This window comes from Papio anubis, chromosome 5 (assembly GCF_008728515.1).
Source record: "Papio anubis isolate 15944 chromosome 5, Panubis1.0, whole genome shotgun sequence".
NCBI classification, from domain to species: Eukaryota; Metazoa; Chordata; class Mammalia; order Primates; family Cercopithecidae; genus Papio; species Papio anubis.
Window position 1 is genome coordinate 73435942 of NC_044980.1, and position 25549 is coordinate 73461490.

Below are 25549 nucleotides of genomic sequence, written 5' to 3' on the forward strand. Positions count from 1 at the left end.
CCACACTCTGCCTTGCTAACCCCTTAAGCTGATTCTTTGGTATCGACTGAATTGTCACTTCCTCAAAAAGACTTTTCCTGACTCCAGAATCAAAATTCAGGAAGCACCTTCCTATGTGGCCTTTTGTGACTGGCTTCTTTCAATTAGTATGTTTTCAAAGTTCGGCTATTTTCTAGTGTGTATCAGTTCTTTATTCATTTTTATGGCTGAATCATTTTTTTGTGTGTGGATATACCACATTTTGTTTATCCATTCATCAACTGATAGACATTGGTTGTTTCACTTTTTTGGCTACTATGATTACTGCTGCTATAAACATTTCACATACAGGTGTTTTTGTGGACATGTGTTTTCAGTTGTCTTGCTTATATGTCGAGGAGTAGAATTGCTGGATCATATGGTAACTATATGTTTAGCTTTTTAAAGAACTGCCAAACTCTTCCAAAGTGCCTGCTTCTTTTTACATTCCTCCCAGCAGTGTGGATAAGGGTTCTAGTTTCTCCACATCTTTGCCAACACTTGTTATTGTACATTTTAAAAACATTATAGCCAGCTCTGTGTATGTGAGTTGGTGTCTCATTGTGGTGTAGATTTACATCCCCTAAAGACTAATGCTGGTGAGCATCTCTTTGTGTGCTTTTTGGAAATTGGCTCATATTTGCAGCTGAGTAGCTTTCTTAGCCTGTTCCCTGCCTGTAGAAATTTGGGAGCCCACAGACCTCTTTTCATTTTAAACTGTCTCTGTCCTTTTGTGTCCAAGTAGATATATCTTCCTTAAAAATATAGTGGACGTTTAATATATTAAATTTAATCAGAAGCCACACCCCCAAGTCTCTTTGAGGTAGACCTCTCTCTACTTTGGTATGCAAGTTAAGGTACTGAGGGCAACACCCTTAAGATTCCAGAAGATTCCATATCTAGCTATGTGGCTACATGAGGCACCTTCTTTCTGAGGGCTTAATAAAGGGTCGTATGGTTGTACCCTTGGCTTGATATTGACACTGAGGCCATATTTTACTGGTGGTGCTATGGTTTGAATGTTTGTTCCATCCAAAACTCATGTTGAAATTTTTTGGTTTTTTTAGAGATAAGGTCTCACTCTGTCACCCAGGCCGTAGTGCAGTGACACAATCACAGCTCACTACAGCCTTGACCTCTTAGGCTTAAGCGATTCTCCCTCCTCAGCCTTCCACGTAGCTGGGACTACAGGCCTGTGCCACCAGCATGCCTGGCTAATTTTTTTTTTTTTTTTTTTTTTTTCAGTAGAGATGAGGTCTCACTATGTTTCCCAGGCTGGTCTTGAACTCCTATGCTCAAGTGATCCTCCTGCCTCTGCCTCCCAAAGTGCTGGGATTACAGGAGTGAGCCACCACTCTGGCTTCATGTTGAAATTTAATTGCCAGTGTAACACTCCTGGGAGGTGATTAGGCCATGAGGGGTTCACCTTCATGGGTGGGTTTAATGCCATAATAAAAGGACTTTGGAAAGTGGGTCTTCTCTCCCTCTGCCTTCCACCAGGTGAAAATGCAGTGAGAAGGCCTCTTTAAGTATCAGCACTTTGATATTGGATTTCCCAGTCTCCAGAATGGTGAGCCAATAAATGTCTGTTTATTATAAATTACCCAGTCTGTTATTCTGTCATCACAGTATAACACAGACTAAGACAGGCAACACCCTAGATTTAACTTTTGGCCCAAGACTGTCTCTTACTTTGAGAATCTCTTGCCAGCTGGAGAGGACAGGAATAAGAAACAGTTTTATTTTTGAATTCAGGAAGTCCTGAGTTGGAAATATTTTGTCTGTATGCTGCTGAAAATCTGAAACATTAATTATGTAGCTTAGCTCTTTCTTCTCATTGTTTATCGTGAGTGGTTAAAAGAAGCCAGTTGCCACTTTTCACCATTTCCCCTTGAAATCTCATCAGCCAAATACACAGATTTATTGGGTATCCTCTCCGTCTTCCACCAGTTGCTGCAGTGACAGTATTGCCAGAAGTTTTACCACTATGGAAAACAATAAAACGAGCTTATTGTTCTCAAGCTTCCAATAAGAATTTCTGCACTGCTCTTCCAACTTCCATGAACAGTTCCCTCCTTGCCTTTCTTAGCCTCCACCAGGTCACAAAGCCAGTGCCACATGTTTCAGGTTTTTGATATGGCAACACTCCACTTCCAGGTACCTATTGCTTTTTATCTATTGCTGTGTAATAGAATACCCAAAAATGAGTGACTTAAAATAGCAGTAGTGTGTTTTTTCCTCATGATTTTGTGGGTCAGCTGTGTGGTTCTTCTGTTGCATGTAGTACGGGCTGAGGACGTTCATATAGCTGCACTCATCTGGGAGCTCAGCTGGGCCTGGAAATTCTAAAATGACCTCACTCATATGTCAGTGGCCTTAATGCTCTGTCAGATAGGAAGTCTTAGTTCTCCTCCATGTGGCTTCTGTCTCTCTATGTGGTCTATCAGTCTTCAGTAATCTTGCCTAAATGTCTTCACATGGTGGCTGGATTTCAAGAGTAAGAAAGCTGAAGGTGCCAGCTGTTTTAAAGGCTAGGCCTAGAACTGACAGTTTTATTTCCACTACTTTCTGTTGATCAAAGCAGGTCACAAGTGGTGCCAATCACAATCCCAAAAGACACAATCCCAAATGCCATATCCCAAGTGTTGAAATACTGAAAGATCAAAATCCATAGTCTAAAATCCCTAATGTCTAATTGAATGCCCAAACCATAATGATATATTTAAAATTAGGTGCAATCAAGGCTTCTAAGAGTGAATTTCAAGTTGTTACCAGTAGAGTTTGTCTTTTTCATTCAGCCTGATGCCTTTGACAGAAAACTCAGATGAGTGGATTGGCCATGTGAGATGGCAGTGACAAAAACTTCAGCTTAAAATGCCTTATGGATCTGCATTGGCATTCATTCCAGCTGATGAAATTCCGGGAGTTTTTAGTAAATTAAAGCTGCATTAGCATGAAGAAGCCAGAGAAATTACTGACTGGTTTGAAAATAATGACATGTATGGTCAGATAAGAAGACACGCCATGAGGTTGCTGTTTGACCATCAGTATTGTTTCTACCAAATTTGTGTTATGCATGTAAGTGCATGTGAAATGGATTTCCACGTACCCAAAACAGCATAGAAACATGGCACAGAAGATGGGAAAATTTAATAGGGAATACTCATGCAGGTGCATATCAAATCATAGAAGAAGTTCAGAAAAAACAGTGCCACATAGAAAATGAATCTGAATGTATTCTCCAAGGAGACTCATGCCCTAGAAGAAAAAATGTGGCTGGTTGTGGTGGCTCTCACCTGTAATCCTAGCACTTTGAGAGGCCAAGGTGAGAGAATCATTTGAGTCCAGGAGTTTGAGACCAGCCTGAGCAACACAGTGAGACCTCGTCTCTACTAAAAATTTTAAAAAATTATCAGGGTGTGGTGGTGCATGCCTGTAGTCCTGGCTACTCAGGAGGCTGAGGCAGGAGGATCCCTGGAGTCCAGGAGTTTGAGGTTGCAACAGAGCGAGACTGTGTCTCAAAAAAAAAAAAAAAGAAGAAGAAGAAAAAAGAAAGAAAAGAAAGAAGAAAGCAACTATTCATTGCAGTGCAAGTTGGCCACCTCTTATGGAGTACACTTGTGCGATTACCTATCATCTATCCCACTTTTTTTATGTGTCGAAGTTTCTTTTTCGTTTTTGTCCACTAGTAGTTATCTTTTTTTAAAAATTTTTTTGAAATAGGAGTCTTGCTCTGTTGGTCAGGCTGGAGTGCAGTGGCGTGATCTCAGCTCACTGCAACCTCCACCTCCTGGGTTCAAGTGATTCTTCTGCCTCAGCCTCCCGAGTAGCTGGGATTACAGGTGCACACCATCACGCCTGGCTAAATTTTGAGTTTTTAGTAGATACGGGATTTCTCCATGTTGGCCAGGTTGGTCTCGAACTCTTGACCTCAGGTGATCTGCCTGCCTTGGCCTCCCAAACTGCTAGGATTACAGGCGTGAGCCACTATGCTTGGCTATTTCCACTACTTTAAATTGTCAACATTATTTTTTATAATTCACTATGCTACATATTTCATCTTTGCGTTGTTTTTGGTATTGGAGGTATAGATTGTATAAAGACTTTTAGAGTGTTCTAATTTGTTTTATGCATTTTTTTTTCAAATTCGACTCCACAGAGGTGCGTTTTCACAACATTGACTTTGTAGGTAACCATTGTGCTTATTGATAAAAATGTTGAAACTTTCACAATAAATGAAGAGATATCCATTTGTACATCTGCATTTGTGAAAGATAAAATTTCTCAAGATCACAGTTCTTTGGGTGACTACATGTGTGATGGCAACCCATCACAGTTTTTGACTGATGTTGTCAAGAGACTTAGGTTATTCATCAAGTTATTTCAGATGACTGCAGTTATTTAAGCTATTTCATTATGACTACAGTTCATTTGCTCATAACTGTTGTATCTCTGCAACTGATTAATATACCTGGATGTTTATGCTTACAAAAATGTGTGTTATTTTTGCCTATTTTATTGTGTAAAGTGACCTCTGAAGTGTTCTGCCATGTTTTCATAGGTTTCTCAAATAAATGCCCTTTTAAAAATGAACAGAATGGGCACAGTGGTTCATGCCTGTAATCCCAGCACTTGAGGAGGCCAAAGCAAGATTACTTGAGCCCAGGAGTTCAAGACCAGCTTGGGCAACATAGTGAGACCCTTTCTCTACAACAGATATTTTTTTAAAAAATCAACTGGGCATGGTGGCACACACCTGTAGTCCTAGCTACTCAGGAGGCTGAGGCAGGAGGATTCCCTAAGCTCAGGAGGTCAAAGCTTTGGTGAAGTACGATGCTGCTACTGTATCAGCCTGGATGACAGGGTAAGACCCTGTCTCTAAAAAAAAAAGAAAAAAAGAAAAAGAAACTTAAAAAAATGTAAGTAAATGTATTTTAGAGAGTTTTTAAAATTATTTTTTCCAATATTTTCAGGATTTTGATCTTTCGGGATTGTGATTTTGGGGATTTTAGACTTTAGGGATTTTGATCTTCTGGGATTTCAAAATTCGAGATTATGTTATTTTGGGAATTATGGCCGCAACCCACCAGAGACCAGCCCAGCTGAGGAGGCAGGGAAGAAGAAGTTGATGGGGAGAGCAGTGTGCACGTACGGGAGGAGTTGTTGGCAGCCATCTTGGAGGCAGTCTGTCACAGCCGGCTGAACATACTTACACCGTGTCTGCTGAAGCTCATTACCTGTTCAAAGGATGTCTGCCTTTAAGCAGTAACTAAACTGTAAGTCAAAGAAGTGAATTTTTAATGTGGACTTTAAAACATGAGCAATGAATATCCATAATTTCTAATTTGAGGACTGAGGAGATAAAAGTACGATTTTTATTCCCAGAAAACTTCAGCAAACACTTATTAAGCCTTCCATTTTGTATGCACTTTGCTAGGTATTAGAAAGAAATTCAAGAGTATGTCAACAGCTTATGATCTGTGTGACTTAGGGAAAGTCATTTAACTTCTTGGCATCTGTTTGCTAAGCTAAAAAATAAGGACCACGAGTTCGGGCCTTGTATACTGCCTGGCATGGGATCATTGCTCACTGAGTGTTACTTTTCTTTCCTTTTTTTTATCTTCCTCAAAAGGATACTGAACATGGCGGCTCCTGTAGTTCTGTGCCCTGTTTTCTTAGCATTAACTGAAGTTCTTTTATTTGGACAGGTACTGCTCACATGATAGAGGCTGATGTCCTTCTTCCAAGTGATGGATCAGAACACAGCCAGCCAATTATGGCCCATCCCCCTGAAACAAACAGTGATAATACTCTACAGGAGTGGCTGACTGAAGTTACGAAAAGCAATAAAGGCATCAAGCTGGATTTCAAAAGGTATTTGTATAAACATATTCAATTTTCTGGGAAAAAATGAATAGCTGTGCCTGACTACCTATTTTTTTTTTTATGTTATCCAAACTGAAAATGGGATTGTAGACTCTATTTCAGGACTGAACCTAAATGAACCTAAGACCCACTGAGTTATTTACTAAAATTGCTTTTTGGAGACCCTTAAAGGCTAAAGTTAGATTAATTTTTATAAAGGAATTTATCATAAGTGACCATTGTGACAACAGAAAGCTAAGTTAAAAATGTTACGTTTGTTAGAAAGTAACCCAGGAGAGAGAGAGCTGGGAGAAATTCATTGAGCTAGTTAATGCATACCCTATTTGATTTATATTATTACATTTGTAAAGGGAATTATTTAGAATTCTCCAATAACCAAAGTGTTCCTTAAAAATAATACTTGGAGGCAGCCAGGCGCGGTGGCTTAAGCCTGTAATTTCAGCACTTTGAGAGACTGAGGTGGGCGGATCACCTGAGGTCAGGAGTTCGAGACCAGCCTGACCAAAATGATGAAATCCCACCTCTAATAAAAATACAAAAATTAGCCAGGCATGGTGGTGGGTGCCTGTAATCACAGCTACTGGGGAGACTGAGGCAGGAGAATTGCTTGAACCTGGGAGGCAGAGATTGAATTCCAGCCTGGGTGACAAGAGCAAAACTCCCTCTCAAATGATAACAATAGTAGTAATAATAATAATAATATTTGGAGGCATTAATACTGAGGAGCAAGAGTAAGTTGTCATTTTCTTCACTGTGGCCATCACAGGAAATTTTACTTTTGTAGTATTTTGGCTGTGTAAAAATGATAAAGAAAGCCAGAAATATACAGCAACACTTCAGAAGCACACTGTAAAGCTTATGAAGGCAGCTGATATTGAAATCTAGGATTGGCAGTAAGCCTACTTCATCTCTGAGTAATATTTTTAAATAGAATTATCTCAAGAAATTAATAAGTACTTGGAATCTTGTAGGATTCTTAAGATGACTCTAACCATTTGTTATGGGGCAAAATATACCAATAAACCTTATTATACTGTTGGTGAATTAATAGATATATAAAATCTTGATATACAGGAATTTGGATTGACAAAGTCTGGTGAATTAAAGAACTATCTTAAGGTCATAAACCTTTTTTTCGACTGGGTGCGGTGGCTCATGCCTGTAATCCCAGCACTTTGGGAGGCCAAGGCGGGTGGATCACCTGAGGTTAGGAGTTCGAGACCAGCCTGGTCAACATGGTGAAGCTCCATCTCTACTAAAAATACAGAAAATTAGCCAGGCATGGTGGCGTGCATGTGTAATTCAGCTACTCAGGAGGCTGAGGCAGGAGAGCCTCTTGAACCCGGGAGGTGGAGGTTGCAGTGAGTTGAGATTGTGCCACGGCACTCCAGCCTGGGCAACAAGAGTAAAACTCTGTCTCAAAAAGAATAAAAAATAAAAATAAAAAATCATAAGCTTTTTGAGTTATGAATGGTTCAATTTCATTTTATTGACAAAGAAACTTAGTTCCAGAAAGGTTAAGTGATGTACCTAAGGGCAACAGGTAAGCTTTGACGGGTAAGCTACAACCAGATCCTAGGTTTCCTGAAACCAGTCCAGTGTTCTCTACACCATGAAATACAGCATTTGATCTTTAGTGCTTGATAGCTTAAACTTTTAGATCTCCTTGACTTGTCGTGTGCTCAGTTTTTCATGTTTACTCTTGCCCCTTGAATTGCTTCCTGTGACATATTCTTTGGCTTCTCACCAGTCAGATCAGCTCATTCATTCTTAAATGCTAGCAGCTACCACAAAAGGGCTGAGCCGCTGAAACAAAGATTTTGCAAGTTTTCTTTTTTTTTTCAATCATAACATTTGAAGGGGATTCAATATAAACTAATAGGTATATGAACACCTATTACATGTCAGACACTGTTCTAAAAGCATTGCATGGCCTTGCGCGGTGGCTCACGCCTGTAATCCCAGCACTTTGGGAGGCCGAGACGGGCGGATCACGAGGTCAGGAGATCGAGACCATCCTGGCTAACCCAGTGAAACCCCGTCTCTACTAAAAAATAAAAAAAAAAAAAACTAGCCGGGCGAGGTGGCGGCGCCTGTAATCCCAGCTACTCAGGAGGCTAAGGCAGGAAAATGGCGGGAACCCGGGAGGCGGTGCTTGCAGTGAGCTGAGATCGCGCCCCTGGACTCCAGCCTGGGCGACAGAGCCAGACTCCGTCTCAAAAAAAAAAAAAAAGCATTGCATGTATTTTTCATTAAATTCTCGTAACAGTCCTAAGAGGTAGGTTATTGCTGTTATGCTCCTCATTTTCCAGATGAGGCAATGGAGGTGGAGGGGGCTAAGGAGCCCACTTGTCACATAGTTGTTAATGGAACTAGAGAGCTATCAGCCTGGCTGGAGAGTTCACACTTTTAATCAGAATGCTACATTCACTCCCTTTGTAAGAGCAGCTGAATGACCTGTTAGTTAAATTTTAGTAGTTACTGTTTTGTGCTTCTAAGTTACTTTATTTGGTAACACAAATAAAAACTATTATATTTTGGCTGGGCGCGGTGGCTCATGCCTGTAATCCCAGCACTTTGGGAGGCCGAGGTGGGCGAATCACCTGAGGTCGGGAGTTCTAGACCAGCCTGACCAACATGAAGAAACCCCGTCTTTACTGAAAATACAAAATTAGCCGGGCGTGGTGGCACATGCCTGTAATCCCAGCTACTCAGGAGGCTGAGGCAGAAGAATCGCTTGAACCCGGGAGGGGGAGGTTGCAGTGAACTGAGATCGCGCCATTGCACTCCAGGCTGGGCAACAAGAGTGAAATGCCGTCTCAAAAGTTAAAAACAAGTATTATATTTTAAAATTTTATCTGGAGTCTTAGCCAACTCTTCAGTGTTTTAGCCAAGAATTATTTTCCCTTAAACAATGCAATTTTATATAGTTTGTTATAATTTTAAGTATGATATTTATTTTATCACTCTCAATTTTTAAATGAAATTAATAGGAAAGCAGAGTATGATATTTAGAAGTCTGATTTACAAATAACTTTTTAGGAAAAAATATATTCTATAATAACTAAGTTTATATTCTTTTCAGGAGACTTAAATAAATCCCACCAAAGAGCAATTTTTGGTAGTATTCCGACCAGGACTTTCCTCTTCGATGATCATCTTGGTGAAGCTTTGGCACTTCCTTATGGGAAACTTAGTACTAATATATGTAAGAATTGAGAATGTTGGCCAGTGTATTTTAAATTAGAATTACATGGAAATTATAGATTTAGAAGGATGTGTCTATTTTATAATCCATGCAATATTGAGCCTTCCAGGCTGGGTCTGTCATTTCTTGTAGTATACAGCAGTCCTCTGTTATCTGCAGTTTCAGTAACCTGCGGTACACCATGGTCTAAAAGTGTTAAATGGAAAATTCCAGAAATAAGCAATTAATAAGTTTTAAATTGCACACCATTCTGAGCAATGTGATGAGATCTTGTACTTTCCCATTCCATCCCACCTGGGATGTGACTCATCCCTTCCCTTTGTCCAGCGTATCCATATCGTATATGCTGCCCACCTATTAGTCACTTAATAGCCGTCACGGTTATCAGATTGACAGATCACAAGAAGAAGGGTGAGTAGGGTACAGTAAGCTATTTTGAGAGAGAGAGAGAGACCACATTCATATAACTTTTATTATAGTATATTGTTATAATTGTTCTAACAAACTATAATTGTTATTACTAGTTTTTGTTGCTAATCTCTTACTGTGCCTAATTTATAAATTACACTTTATCAGAGATAGGTATGTGTAGGGAAAAAAATGCAGAGTACATATAGGGTTGGGTGCTATGTGGTTTCAGGCATCCCCTGGAGGTCTTGGAACATACTCCCTGCAGATAAGGGGGACTACTGTATATTTTATTTTGTTGTTTAGGAAAGTTTGTCCTCAGTCCTTTTTTCTCCCACAAAATGTTACACCTTTTCTTCCAGAAGAACTTTAAAATTACTTTGTCAAGTTTTAGAAAATAAGAACTACAATAAAAAGTTTTTGGTTCCTTAGTGAGGTTTTAAATTTGTTTAACTGCAGGCTTTGTTTTTCTTATTTAAGTTTCTGGTAAGGGAAAATATCATTATCCTTAGTCTACATTAGTGATAATTAAAACATTTACATATAGAATGGAATAAATGTATTAAATTCTTGCCTCACTATGTTCTTTGTCATAGTTCCTTATGTTTAACTGCACAGTGCTTCGCATGTAGTAGGCACTTAGTAAACACTGGTGGAATTTCGATTTGTGGGCGAATACGCTGTTTCAAACTGGATTACAGGCGCGGTGGCTCATGCCTGTAATCCAGCACTTTGGGAGACCAAGGTGGGTGGATTACTTGAGGTCAGGAGTTCAAGACCAGCCTGGCCAACATGGTGAAACCCCATCTCTACTAAAAATACAAAAATTACCTGGGTATGGTGGCACATGCCTGTAATCTCAGCTACTTGGGAGGCTGAGGCAGGAGAATGGCTTGAACCTGGGACGTGGAGGTTGCAGTGAGCCGAGATCACGCTGTTGCACTCCAGCCTGGGTGACAGAGCGAAACTCCATCTCAAAACAAAAAAAAAAAAAAGAAACTGGATATTATCAGTTGGAGAATCGATCTTAAACCACTCTATGGCAGCTTACTAAATTGAGAAAGCCTAAGAGGCTCCCTCCTGAAATGTAAACTGGAAATTAGTATTTAACCCAGATTCCATGGACACCAGATTTCTTAAGAAATCAGAGTCCTTTTTGGAAAAAGAGGAGCTTGGCAGGAGACATGCATGGATTAGTTCAAGGTTTGTCCTTACTCCACCCATGAAAAGCAGCACCTCATGGGGGCTTGGCTGCTGCTGTGTTACTGACAGGCAAGCAAACTTTGGAGTCACAGGTACAAGTTGCTTGCTACCAAAAATGGAATTTTGTAGGAGGTACAGTGTTGGATCTCAGAATTGTGGTTTTAACATAGTGTTGACACAGGGCAAGGCAGGGATAATTTAAAAGAGACAAATGGCAGCGTCTGAATTAAAGTCTGCAGAGTCCAGCGTTAGGGTTTATTAATCCACTAAAATCTAGGCCCTCCATTCAGGGGCAGAAGAGTGAGAAGGAAATGTACCACATGGGAGCAGAGGGAAAGGGGCTAGAGGCTAAGGGATAGAGCCTGGGTTCCTCTGGTTTTAGTACATAGTATCCTTGCTCACTGGCAAACGTAACCCAATAAATAATAAGATTATTTAAATTTCTCCTCTTAGAGTAGATGGCCCAAATGGAGTGGAGAGAGGAGAGATAGAAGTATAGATAGAAGTACTGCCGTCTCTTAGGAAGAGAGAGGGAACTATGAGGAGGGGTTGGTGAGTGTTCTCCCCTCCAATATCCATCTCCAAAATTCTTAGCCTCCCATTACAATATTCACTACAAGGTAATTTTCTTATAAATGAACATAGGCAAGTAAAAATTATAGAAGCTGATTAAAACCCTACTGTTTCAAAGTCTGTAGGTATCAGCTAGAATATATGTAGGGAAGTAAGAGTGAAGTTGCTTTTTAAATTTAAACTAAAATATGCATGTTTCTAGTTTTCAGAAAAGGTTCTTACAATAAAAGAAGAAAAATGAAACAGAAACTTGAAGGAAATACTATAATTTTATATTTTGCAGTCATTTTTAGAATAGTGTTTATGTATCCAAACTCACCCAAGAATACATAAAGGACAGAAGCTGCTTTTTTTCTCCAGGGTCATGAGCCTGAATTAGAGATACAGAGCTTGGATCCACTTGGGTATTTCATAAATGTGAATTTACAGGTTATTAAGAGTATTTCATTTATCTTATTTATACATTCTCTAACAAGTTAATATTTGTGTCTTTTTAAAAACTGTTTTCACACTAAGTGATTCTAATATGGAGTTTTGAAACCTCTATTTTGTCCACAAGTAGTGCCACTATTCATATACTTATAGACTGTTTAAGGTATATTCGTGAATAATAAGCACAATTCAATGTTTAGAGATATGGCATATGTTAGCTTTTCCCTCTGGTGCTATGTGATCTCTGATTTTATTTAACCCAGATATTATTGTATTTTTCTTACGAATTTGAGAACATTAAGACCACTAGTCTAAAAGAATTTCTTTTTACTTTACCTAAGGAATCTCTCATTGACAACAAATTATGTTTTTAGTCTGGCAGCTGTAGAACCATCCATGATGCTCTTGGAAAATGTGAAGAGGCATCTGAAGCGCCCTGTATGGATTAATGCCGATATTCTTCCTGGTCCAAATGGAAATAGCAAAGTAATAGATGCAAAACCATTTTTAGACACCGTGACATTCTTCTTTCCAGACGTGACGTTTTCCCTGGGTTGGACAACAGGATGGCATCCTGAGAAAGTCAATGAAGGTAATAATTCTAATGTATTTCTTGTATTTCTTGTTGGTCAAATTAAAATATCCTCCAGGTATAAAAATATTATCTTTAATACAAAGCCGAAAACCCATTCGACAAAATCTGAGCCTAATGGAAAAAAAGGCCTGACCCTTCAGGTATGTGTAGACCCTTCCGTCTGCTCTTTCAGATAGATGCCATGTTCACTGGTGATGCTGCAAATTTTAAGAGAGTTCATACATTTATAGTCATATAAGTAAAGCTTTTGTTAGGAATCTCTTTTTCTAATTTTTAAAAACATAATTTTCCAGATTTTAAAGGAAAGTGGAATATTTCCCTTCTTTTTATCAGGAAATTAGCAGCTAAACTAACATATTCACTTAAGATTTCTGTAAAATGTTCCTTTACTGACTGACCAATATTTTTTACAACTTGCTTTTGATAGAGTATAGAGTTACTTAAAATAGATATATTCTGGCTGGGCGTGTTGGCTCCTGCCTATAATTGCCACACTTTGGGAGGCTGAGGTGGGCGGATCACCTGAGGTCAGGAGTTCGAGACCAACCTGGCCAACATGGCGAAACCCCGTCTCTACTAAAAATACAAAAGTTAGCCACGCATGGTAGCGCGTGCCTGTAGTCCCAGCTATAGCTACTCAGGAGGCTGAGGCAGGAGAATCACTTGAACCAGGAGGCGGAGGTTGCAGTGAGCCAAGATTGTGCCACTGCACTCCAGCCTGGACAATAGAGTGAGACTCTGTCCCAAAAAAAAAAAAGTGTGTGTGTGTATATATGTATTTATTTATTTATTTATTATGTGTGTATATAGTTTATATATAAAGATGTATATTCTCTGTCTATATATATACTTTTTTTTTTTCAAGTTATTTAGAAACAAGTGTGTTTTCCACGTGTTTTTTTTTTTTTTTTTTTTTTTAAACAGAGTCTTGCTCTGTTGCCCAGGCTGGAGTGCAGTGGCGTGATCTCAGCTCACTGCAACCTCCACCTCCCAGGTTCCTGGGTTCAAGTGATTCTTGTGCATCAGCCTCTTGAGTAGCTGGGATTACAGGTGTGTGCCACCACGCCCAGCTTATTTTTGTGTTTTTTTTAGTAGAGATGGGGTTTCACCATGTTGGCCAGGCTGGTCTTGAACTCCTGACCTCCAGTGATCTGCCCACCTCAGCATCCCAAAATGCTGGAATTACAGGCATGAGCCACTGCACCTGGCCTTTTTTTTTTCTTTTTTTTTTTTTTTAAGAAACAGGGTCTGGTTCTGTCACCCAGGCTGAGTGCAGTGGTACCATCATGGCTCACTGCAGCTTTGACCTCCTGGGCTCAAGCGATCCTCCCATCTCAGCCTCCAGAGTAGCTGGGACCACAGGCACACACCATCACACACAGCTAATTTTTAAATTTTTTGTAGAGATGAGGTCTCACTAAGTTGTCCAGGCTGGTTTCAAACTCCTGGGCTCAAGCGATCCTCCCACCTTGGCCTCCCAAAGTGCTGGGATTACAGGCATAAACCACCGTGCCTGGCCCCACAATTCTTAACATGATTTAAATATATGTTTTATATATATATATATATATAGAGAGAGAGAGAGAGAGAGAGAGAGAGTGTCAATTTTTTTTACCACTATTTCTACTTTAAGTAAAATGTACGGGTAATTTGGGCAAGCCAAAAAGAAAATTGATTTGATGTTAACTATCACTTAAATAGCTAGTATATACCCCAAAGCTACCTTTTCTTGGAAAAGAAAATTTAACAAAAATAGAAAATCCAAGTTTATAGAGAATAATAATGATGCAGGTGTACCTAAAAGAAGAGCCTTAAAATCTTGAAAGTAAATAAAATCTAGTGGTGTAAATTTCTTTTCTTATGCTTGAGTGATGAGTAAAACCTTTTTAATGCCTTAATTTTTTTTGTTAAATTTGCTCTAGGTCACTTGTGGAATGATTTTTTATCTCCATTTTCCACTTAGTTTTTTTTCACATTAAGTAGCACTTTAATTCACTTAGCATCCAAATGGAAAGTATTATGAATTACCTATGAATTATCTATGGTTTTACCTAATTGTAGGTAATTTAGTCTTTTATTGAATTGTCTTTCAAGATTTCAATCAATAAGGTTAAATTTTTTTCTTTTCTTCTAAGGGTACAGTTGGACAATGGTGAAAGAGATGGAATATATATGTAATGAATTAAGTCAGCCTGTAACGTTCCCTGTCAGAGCAGCATTAGTCAGGCAGTCTTGTTCTCAGTTACTTTGGCTGTTAAAGCAATCAAGCAGGTATGTAATAGTTTAACAAATGTGTATGTGAGTGTGTATGAGAGACAGAGATAGAAAAAGCATGAAAATTGATTATTTAAGGGCAGTGTGTATGAGAGAAAGGTAGATGGAAAAAATGAAAACTGATGATATAAGCACACAGACTCTCTCACCAGATTGGAGCTCCTTGATGAACCTTAACTCACTTAACATCATATATTTTACCCCTATTCCTCACAAAAGTTTTTGTACATAGTAGGTGCTCAGTAAGTGTTAGCTGTCTTTTTCATTATGTTATACATTCACAAAAAGTGATGAATGGATAAATTAGCTTCTTTTTTAATTTCATCATAATTTCAGAAATCAGCCAGATGTGGTGGCTCACACCTGTAATCCCAGCACTTTGGGAGGCTGAGGCAGGAGGATCTCTTGAGCCCAGGAGTTTGAGATGAACCTGGGCAATTTAGTGAGAACTTGTCTTTACAAAAAAATTAAAAATTAGCCGAGCAAGGTGGCATGTGCCTGTAGTCTCAGCTATTCGGGAAGCTAAGGTGGGAGCATCACTTGAACCCGGGAGGTAGAGGCTTCAGTGAGCCAAGATCATACAAGTGTACTCCAGCCTAGGTGACAGAGCAAGACCCTGGCTCAAAAATAATAATACTTTCAGATATCTTTTTTATATAAAGGTTTTATTTTAATATGTAATAAAAATTAGTTGGACCACCTATTGAATATTTAAATAGATTATAAAAGTACAGATATTAAAATTTTTATTATTTTGTTTTCTTTTAAGAGGTCAATCAGGCTGGGCGCGGTGGCTCACGCCTGTAATCCCAGCACTTTGGGAGGCCGAGACGGGCGGATCACGAGGTCAGGAGATCGAGACCATCCTGGCGAACACGGTGAAACCCCGTCTCTACTAAAAAAATACAAAAAACTAGCCGGGCGAGGCGGCGGGCGCCTGTAGTCCCAGCTACTCGGGAGGCTGAGGCAGGAGAATGGCGTAAACCCGGGAGGCGGAGCTTGCAGTGAGCTGAGATCCGGCCACTGCACTCCAGCCCGGGTGACAGAGCCAGACTCCGTCTAAAAAAGAAAAAAAAAAAAAAAGAGGTCAATCAGTAGAACAAAAGAAAAAGTCCAGAATCTGTCATGGAACTTAGCGTAGAAACAAGCTGACTTTTCAGATCTCTGGAGCAAGAAGTTCAACAACTGGTTTTGGGACAATAGGCTATGTAGGAAAAACAATGCTGACACCTTTGCTTATTCCTTGCTCCAAAATACATTCCCAATGAATTAAAGATTTGAACATCAAGCAGTAAATGCATAAAGAATAAACAGGGATGATTCCTTAAATATAGTTTCAGAATGGAGAAGACCTTTAGGCACAAAACCCAGAAACTGTAAAAGGAATTTTGATACATTTGAATCCATAAAAATGGAAAGCAACTACTAAAAAGACCCCCAATGTGTATGTCAGAGAAATGTTAAGAATTCTGACAAATAAAAGATTTTTACAAATTACCCAGAAATAGGCCCAGTTTAGTAATTCACTATATTGCAGAGAGTAGTGAAAGCAGACAATCATACATTTTTGGCTGGAGTGTAACCTGATCAGTAATTTCCTTGGAGAGAAATTTGGCATATACTCATGAATCTCACTATTGAGACCATGTCTTACTAATAGAAGTTCACATAAGCACAGAGACATAGGTACAAGGATATTCTGGTAGCATCATTTGTAGTAATAAAAGACTTGAAACATTCTAAGTATCTATCAGTCAGACACTGTTGAATAAATTATGGTACACCCGTATGATGGAATATTATATGTTACAGATAATGCAGTAGACCCTATGTTTTAATATGGAATGATCTGTAAGGTATGTCATTAACTGAATAAATTAAGATGCAGAATGATAGGTATAGTATGATTCCATTTGCATGTGGGAAAATTGATGTGTAAAAATATTTATAGATAAATTGAGCTTAGAGTAGTTTGAATCAGTGGCTGCTAGCATTATGCTTAAAAAGAAATATTAGGTGATACCAGACACTATACCAATCAGATTCTTAGTTACAAACAATTATGGGGCAACTCTCATTGTTAAAGTATCCCTGATGCTATTTGACATTCTCTTTTGCAAACACATCATCTATTTATTAACTCTGCCTCTAGTTTTGTTTGTTTTCATTAGTGTCAGAGAAGTGCACTGAAATCAAATAACATACTGTATTAATTTTTTAAAGATTATTGTTGAAATTAAAGCATTACATTTAATTAAAATTTTCAATTCTCATGGAAAACGCTAGAATTTTTTAGAATATATCTTCTTACCCCCATTTGAGAAACATTTACAATATAGATGGACTCTGTTTTCTTGGAGACATAATACTCAGATAATCATGTGCACAAGTACCATAAGACTATGGCCACATTTATGAGAGAATTCAGCCCAGCCTATATTCCATTTGGGTATATTTTGTTTCATTTTTAATGATGTCACATTGATTTTCACATAGTCATGTGTGTGATAAGAGCACCTAAAATCTATTCTCTTAGCAAATTTTTCAAATACAATAGTGTTAACTATAGTCCTCATACTGTCCATTAGATCTCTAGACTTAGTATCCTGTGTAACTGCAAGTTCATCTACTCGTTATCTTTTAAAGATACCTATTTACTCTCATTTTACTGGTTTTGAGAATCGTATTCATCCTCTAAAGTTCTGGAGTCTGCTTGTTTTTCTAATTATTCCATAGAAAAAAACTACAGAACATTATCATTAGTTCTACAGACTTAGAGGTTCTTAGTTTGAGATTGGAAGGAAAAGTACATTTATTTTTTAAAAACTTAGCACTGAAGTATTTATGTAGACTGTACTTTTTATGGTAAAAGCAATGTAGGCCGATAACAGTGTTTCAGATAACAAAATCTGGATAATACAGTTCTACTTTAAAAGACTGAAGGTTAGAATTGCCTTTATGGTGGACTCAGGTGTTTTAATTTTGTTGCTAATAATTTTCTTATCTAATGTTTGTGAGATTACATGAAGACAGCAACCTTGCTTATCTTGATCATCCACAAATCTTCAGAATTTAGAACAATGCCCAGCACATCATAGGAATTTAATAAATAGTTATTAAATGAAAAAACCAAATGCATACAGGCACTGATTCATCATAGAGGGCATTAGAAGCCTGTACTTTCTGGAGAAGTAGTTTTGGTGTTTAAATACAAAAATAGCTATAAAAGACAGCATTAAGCAAAGAGGCTTAGAGGTTATTTTTGTTACTGTGGTGTCAAGTACCGCCTCAATCACCTTATGATGTGCGCTAATGCAATTAGTAATACGAATAATATATTACAAAGAGGAGTAGCTTCTAGAGAAAGACTGCTTCTAAAAAGACAGCAATATTCCACCTTTAAACAAGAACCTCATTTTGAGTCAAGCAATTGTGCATGAATGAATCTTGCAATGTCAAGAGAGCTATTTGAAATAAAACACTATCACAATATTTCTGTGTCAGGGAACTCAATGAATGATGAACTGCCAAGCCCTTTTTGCTTCTCATTTAAGTAGTTGGTGAATCCACTCTGCCATCACGCCCATGAACCATGGCGAAGTTTCAGTTTTTGACAGCATACCTGTTCAAAGAACAGGCTAAGTGTTTTTATTATAGAAATTTCAAAATACAGTAACTAAAACAGGAGAGAAGTTTATATTCCTCTCTCCAAACAGTCCAGACTCAGGAAGGTCTCAGGAGAGTAGAGGCTCTTCTCCAACAGTCATCTAGAGCATAGGTTCATTCTGTCTTGTTCCTCTGCTAACCCTGGGAGTGTCAACATGCACATAAGTAGAAGCTGACATACACCATCACATTCCCGTTCCAGCCCACAAATGTTGAAAGAAAAACAACATACACCAGAGTAACTAAAATAAGCTCTAAGGCTTTTTGCTTAATGCTGCCTTTTATAACTATTTTTGTCTTTAAACACCAAAACTACTTCTCCAGAAAGTACAGACTTCTAATGCCGTCTATGATGAAACAGTGCCTGTATGCATAAATATATATATATATATGAAGGCATATACTAGGTGTATTTAGATGACCTGTATATACTAGGAGTATTTATATTTTTATACTAGGGGTGTGTGTGTGTATATATATAATGCATATACATATATATGAAGACTATAGATTCTGTATACAGTCATCTGTCAGTATATGTGGAGGATTGGTTCAAGGATGCTCAGCATATACCAAAATCGGCTCATTCTGAAGTTCCCAAGCTGTTCCTGTGGGACTTGAGTACACAGAAAGTCAACCTCCTTATACCCACATTTCAAATCCTGTAAATACTCCATGTCCATTCTCATTTGGTTGAAAAAATCAGTATATCAATGGACTCACTCAGTTCTAAACTGTGTTGTTCAAGAGTCAACTATACTGATACAGATATTGTGTCCAAATCTATATCCTAAATTATCTTAGCATTTTAAAAAATAGTCTTTCAGGGCCAGGTACAGTGTCTCATACCTGTAATCCTAGTACTTTGGGAAGCCAAGGTGGGCGGATCACCTGAGGTCATGAGTTCAAGACCAGCTTGGCCAAATGGTGAAACTCCATCTTTACTAAAATCCAAAAAAAAAAAAAATTAGCCATGCATGATGGCAGGTGCCTGTAATTCCAGCTACTTGGGAGGCTGAGATGGGGGAATCGCTTGAACTCGGGAGACGGTGGTTGCAGTGAGCCGAGATCTCACCACTGCACTCCAGCCTGTGCAGCTGAACAGGTCTCTGTCTAAAAATATATATATATAGTCTTTCAATTGATTTTCTTGAGTTTTCTAAGCAAAAAAATTTATTCTCTTCAAATAATGTTAACTTTTTTCAACTTTTGTATCTCTAATTTCTTTTTTATGATGGTTAATACCTCTAGAGTAGTGATTCTCAAGGTATTATCAGTAGTGGTGATTTGGCTCTCCAGCAGACAATGCCTGAGGACATTTTTGGTTGCCACACCAAAAGATGAGGGGTAGGGGGCAGGGATTCTATTGAACAACTAGTGGTAAAGGCCACGGATTCCACTTTAGACATCCTACATGGCACAGGACAGCTCCCACAGTAAAGAATTATCTAACTGAAATGTCAATAGTCAACATTGAGAACTCTAGAACAGTGTTACATAATATTGCTAATAGTGCCCAAACATATCTTATTCTTACCTTTAAAAACAGCTTAGTATTCTGCAAAGATACTACAGAAGTACAGTCATGTATCGCTTTAAGATGGTGATACCTTCTGAGAAATTTTTCGTTAGGTCATCTGGGCACAGTGGCTCAGGCCTGTAATCTTAGCACTTTGGGAGGCCGAGGTGGGTGGATCCCTTGAGGTCAGGAGGTTGAGACCAGCCTAGTCAACATAGTGAAACCCCATCTCTACTAAAAATACAAAAATTAGCTGGGTGTAGTGGCGCACATCTGTAATCTCAGCTACTCAGGAGGCTGAGGCAGGAGAATCGCTTGAACCTGGGAGGCAGAGGTTGCAGTGAGCCGAGATCATGCCACTGCACTTCAGCCTGGGAGGCAGAGCAAGACTCTGTCTCAAATACATGGAAATTACTACACAAATACATGGAAATTAAATAATATGTTCCTGAATGACCAATGGGTCAATAAAGAAATTAATAAAGAAATTGAAAAATTTATTGAAACAAATGATAATGGAAACACAACATATCAAAACCTAGCAGATACAGCAAAAGCCATACTAAGATGGAAATTTATAGCTATAAGTGCCTATATCAAAAATTTTTTAAACTTCAAACAACCTAACAGTGCATGCTAAAAACTAGAAAAGCAAGAGCAAACCAAACCCAAAATTAGTAGAAGAAAATAAATAATAAAGATCAGGCCAGACACAGTGGCTTACGCCTGTAATCCCAGCACTTTGGGAGGCCAAGGCAGTGAATCACCTGAGGTCAGGAGTTTGAGACCAGGCTGACCAACAAGGCGAAACCCTGTCTGTACTAAAAATACAAAAATTAGCCGGGCGTGGTGGCACACACCTGTAATCCCAGCTACTCGGGAGGCTGATGCAGGAGAATCAGTTGAACCTGGGCAGCAGAGATTGCAGTGAGCCGAAATCATACCGCTGCACTCCAGTCTGGGCAACAGAGCGAGACTCCATTTAAAAAAAAAAAAAAAAAGCAAAAATAAATGAAATTGAAATGAAGAAAACAGTACAAAAGATCAGTGAAACAAAAAGTTGGCTTTTTGAAAAGTAAAGAAAACTGACAAATCTTTAGCTCTAGCCAGACTAAGAAAAAATAGAGAATCCAAATAAATAAAATCAGATATGAAAAAGGAGATATTACAGTTGATACTGCGGAAATCCGGAGAATTATTAGTGACTACTATGAGCAACTATATGCCAATAAACTGGAAAATCTAGAAGAAATGAACAAATCCCTAGAGTCATACAACCAACCAATACCGAACCATGAAGAGATCTAAAACCTGAACAGACCAATAACAAGTAATGAGATTGACGCCATAAAAAGTCTTTCAGTAAAGAAAACCCTGGGACCCGATGGCTTTACTGTTGAATTCTACCAAACATTTAAAGAGAGCTAACATCAGTCCTATTCAAACTATCCAAAAAATAGAGGAGGAGGGAATACTTCTAAACTCATTCTACAAGGCCAGCATTACCCTGATATGAAAAACAAAGACATATTTAAAAAACAAACAAACAAACAAAAACTACAGGTCAATATTTCTGATGAACATTGATGCAAAAATCCTCAGCAAAATACTAGCAACCTGAATTCACCAATACATTAAAAAGATCATTCATCATGATGAAGTGGGATTTTTCCGAGGGATGCAAGAATGGTTCAACACATGTAAATCAATCACTGTGATACATCGTATCAACAGAATAAAGGACAAAAACCATATGATCATTTCAATTGATGCTGAAAAAACATTGGGTAAAATTCAACATCCCTTCATGATAAAAACCCACAAAAAACTGGGTATGGAAGGAGCATGCCTTAACATAATAAAAGCTATGTACAACAGACCCACAGCTAGTATTATGCTAAGTGGGATAAATCTGAAAGCCTTATTCTCTAAGACCAGGAAGAAAACAAGGATGCCCAGTTTCACCATTGTTATTTAACATAGTAATAGAAGTCATAGGTAGAACAGTCAGCCAAGAAAGATATATAAAGGACATCCAAATTGTAAAGGAAGACATCAAATTATCCTTGTTTTCAGATGATATGATCTTATATTTGGAAAAACCTAAAGACTCCACAGAAAAAAACTATTAGAACTGATAAATTCAGTAAAGTTGCAGGATACAAAATCAGCATACAAAAATTACTAACATTTCTATACACCAACAGTGAACAATTAAAAAAGAAATGAGAAAAGTGATCCCACTTAGAATAGCCACAAATAAAATTAAATACCTAGAAGCTAACCAAAGAAGTAAAAGATCTCTATAATTAAAACTATAAAACACTGATACAAGAAATTGAAGAGGACACCCCAAAATGGAGAGATATTCCATGTTCATGGATTGGAAGAATTAATATTGTTAAAATATCCATACTACCTAAAGCAATCTACAGATTCAATGCAGTCTTATCAAAATTCCAATGACATTCTTCACAGAAATATAAAAAAAATCCTAAAATGTATAGGGAACCACAAAGACCCAGAATAGCCAAAGTTATCCTAAGCAAAATGAACAAAACTGGAAGAATCACATTTATCTGACTTCAAATTATACTACAGAGCTATAGTAACCAAAACAGCATGGTACTGGCATAAAAACAGACACAGAGACCAATGGGACAGAATTGAGAACCCAGAAACAAATGCACACACCTACAGTGTTCTCACAAAGCTGCCAGGAACATACACTGGGGAAATGAGTCTCTTCAGTAAATGGTGCAGGGAAAACTAGATAGCCATATGCAGAAGAATGAAACTAGACCCCTCTCTCTTACTATATACCAAAATGAAATCAAAATGGATTAAAGATCTAAGACCTCAAACTATGAAACTACTACAATAAAACATTGGGGAAACCCTTCAAGACATTGGTCTTGGCAAAGATTTCTTTAGTAATACCCTGCAAGCAAGGTAGCCAAAGCAAAAATGGACAAATGGGATCACATCAACTCATAAAGCTTCTGTACAGCAAAGGAAATGGTCAACAAAGTGAAGAAACAATGTACAAAATGGGAGAAAACTTTTGCAAACTACCCATCTAACAAGGGATTAATAACTAGAATATGTAAGTAGCACAAACTACTGGAAAAAAATCTAATCTGATTTTTAAATGGGTGAAAGATTTGATTAGACATTTCTCAAAAAAAGACACACAAATGGCAAACAGGCATATGAAAAGGTGCTCAACATCATTGATTATCAGGGAAATGCAAATCAAAATTACGATAAGATATCATCACACCCCAATTAAAATGGCTTTTATCCAAAAGACAGGCAGTAAATGCTGGCAGGGATGTGGAGAAAAGGGAACCCTGGTGTGCTGTTGGTACGAGGATTTCAGGGGTTTTTTTTGTTTTTTGTTTTGTTTTGTTTTGTTTTGTTTGAGATGGAGTCTCACTGGGTTGCTCAGGCTAGAGTGCAATGGCACGATCTCGGCTCACTGCAAGCTCTGCCTCCCAGGTTCAAGCGATTCTCCTGCCTCAGCTTCCCAAGTGGCTGGAATTACAGGTGCCTGCCACCATGCCTAGTTAATTTTTTTTTTCATATTTTTAGTAGAGACAACGTTTCACCACCCTGGCCAGGCTGGTCTCAAACTCCTGACCTCAGGCTATCCGCCCACCTTGGCCTCCCAAAGTGCTGGGATTACAGGCGTAAGCCACCATGCCCAGCCAGGTTTTAGTTTTTTGAGGAAAAAACTATACATAGAGCTACTGTACGATCCAGCAATCTCACTGCCTGGTATGTAAACAAAAGAAAGGAAATCAGTATATTGGAGAGATAGCTTTACTTCCATGTTTGTTGCAGCACTGTTCACAATACCCCAGATTTGAAAGCAACCAAAGTGTTCATCAACAGATGAATAGATTAAAATATATATATGGTACTTATACACAATGGAATATATAAGATCTCAGCCATAAAAAAGAATGAGATCCTGTCATTTGCAACAACATGGATGGAACTGGAGATCATTATGCTAAGTGAAATAAACCAGACACAGAAAGATAAACATCTCATGTTCTTATTTATTTGTGGGTTCTAAAAATTGGAGCAGTTGAACCCATGGAGATGGGGAGTAGGAGGGTGGTTTACCAGAGGCTGGGATAGGTAGTGGTGGTGGGTGTTGAGGGGGGGTGTGAATGGCTAATGAGCATGAAAAAATAGTTTGAATGAATAAGGCCTAATATGTGATAGCACAACAGGGTGACTATAGTTCATTTAATTGTACATTTAAACATAACTAAAAGAGTATAATTGAACTGTTTGTAACACAAAGGATAAATATCTGAGGGGATGGGAACCCCGTTTTTCAAGTGATCATTACGTAGTACATGCCTGTATCAAAAATCTCATGTACCCCATAAATACATATACCTACTATCTACCCACTAAAATTAAAAGTAAGTGAGCCTCTGCCCATTTTTCAATTCCTGTTGCTCCTGGACTAATCAACCTTGCTGATCCCTTCAGCGTTCTGGGTGGGGTGAGAGGAAGAGCAGCATCCCACATGGGTAGTGAAGCTAGGTGCTTACTTCACTCTTACGTTTCCTCGTAGGAGAACACACAGGCCAAGGAGATCTTTGTTGGCACTGAACTGTCCTGCCTTAGAGGAGGGGTAATGTGGGTAAAGTGAAAAGTTTTACTTTCCTCAATGTGTCTATTCCAGATTTTGTGTGTGTGTACACGCCAATGTAGTAGCGGAGTCTTTCCACTGGACTCCTGGGTTCCCACAAAGGTACTTTTAACCATGAGTTGTTGTCAAAATCAGTGTTTCGGCCAGGCACAGTGGCTCATGCGTGTAATCCCAGCACTTTGGGAGGCTGAGGCGTGTGGATCACAAGGTCAGGAGATCAAGACCATCCTGGCTAACATGGTGAAACCCTGTCTCTACTAAAAAGAATACAAAAAAAATTAGCCGGGCGGTGGCGGTGGGCGCCTGTAGTCCCAGCTACTTGGGAGGCTGAGGCAGGAGAATGGCGTGAACCCGGGAGATGGAGCTTGCAGTGAGCCGAGATTGTGCCACTGCACTCCAGCCTGGGTGACAAAGCGAGACTCTGTCTCAAAAAAAAAAAAAAAAAATCAGTGTTTCAGTGGGGTAGACGAGGGATAAAAGCTCCTATTCTGCAGTTTTACTCATGTTACATGTCTTCCTGTAATAACACATTGGCTATAACTCAGTTATGTACCTGTACTTAGTTACAGGTAAAGCTGGGAAATGTAGATTTTATTTTGTACAACCTTGTGTCTGGTTAGAATTCAGGAGTTTGTTAGAAAGAAAAAGGAGAATGATTATTGGAGTAAAAGTACCAGCTTCTGTCATACATTAATAAAACATTATTAATGTTATTTTATTTAAGTGTTTTGTGTGTTACTTTTTTTCTTTTAAAAGTATTTTAAATTTAATTTTTCAAACAAAAAAATTAATTCAAAAGCTTAATGGAATAAAGACTTACACTGTGAAAAGCCTTTCTCTCATCTACCCAGTCTTCCTGCCCAATGTCACTAACTACAATAGTTTCTTTATACATATAAGAGTAAGTGTAAATATAACTTCTTAATTTCCCCTCCTTTTTACTTTTATCTTTATTATTAATTTTTTTTTTTTTTTTGAGATGGAGTCTCGCTCTGTTGCCCAGGCTGGAGTGCAGTGGCCAGATCTCTAGCTGGGACTACAGGCGCCCGCCACCTCGCCTGGCTAGTTTTTTGTATTTTTTTAGTAGAGACG

At 38.5% G+C, this 25549-nt stretch overlaps 1 protein-coding gene across 5 annotated transcripts in view; it reads left to right on the top strand.

Annotated features, from left to right (window-relative positions):
- FAM151B (family with sequence similarity 151 member B) overlaps nucleotides 1–25549 on the top strand; it is a 48196-nt gene that overhangs the window by 18541 nt on the left and 4106 nt on the right. For 3 of the 5 annotated variants that reach the window (XM_017959705.3, XM_003899872.5, XM_017959704.3), the window contains exons 3-5: nucleotides 5727–5892; nucleotides 12103–12320; nucleotides 14459–14594. In XM_017959705.3, coding sequence (XP_017815194.1) covers nucleotides 5727–5892; nucleotides 12103–12320; nucleotides 14459–14594 — 520 coding nt within the window. Of the gene's footprint in view, nucleotides 1–1968; nucleotides 2176–4991; nucleotides 5295–5726; nucleotides 5893–12102; nucleotides 12321–14458; nucleotides 14595–25549 lie in introns of all 5 variants that reach the window. The other 2 variants (XM_017959707.3, XM_017959706.3) reach the window with 2 other exon arrangements.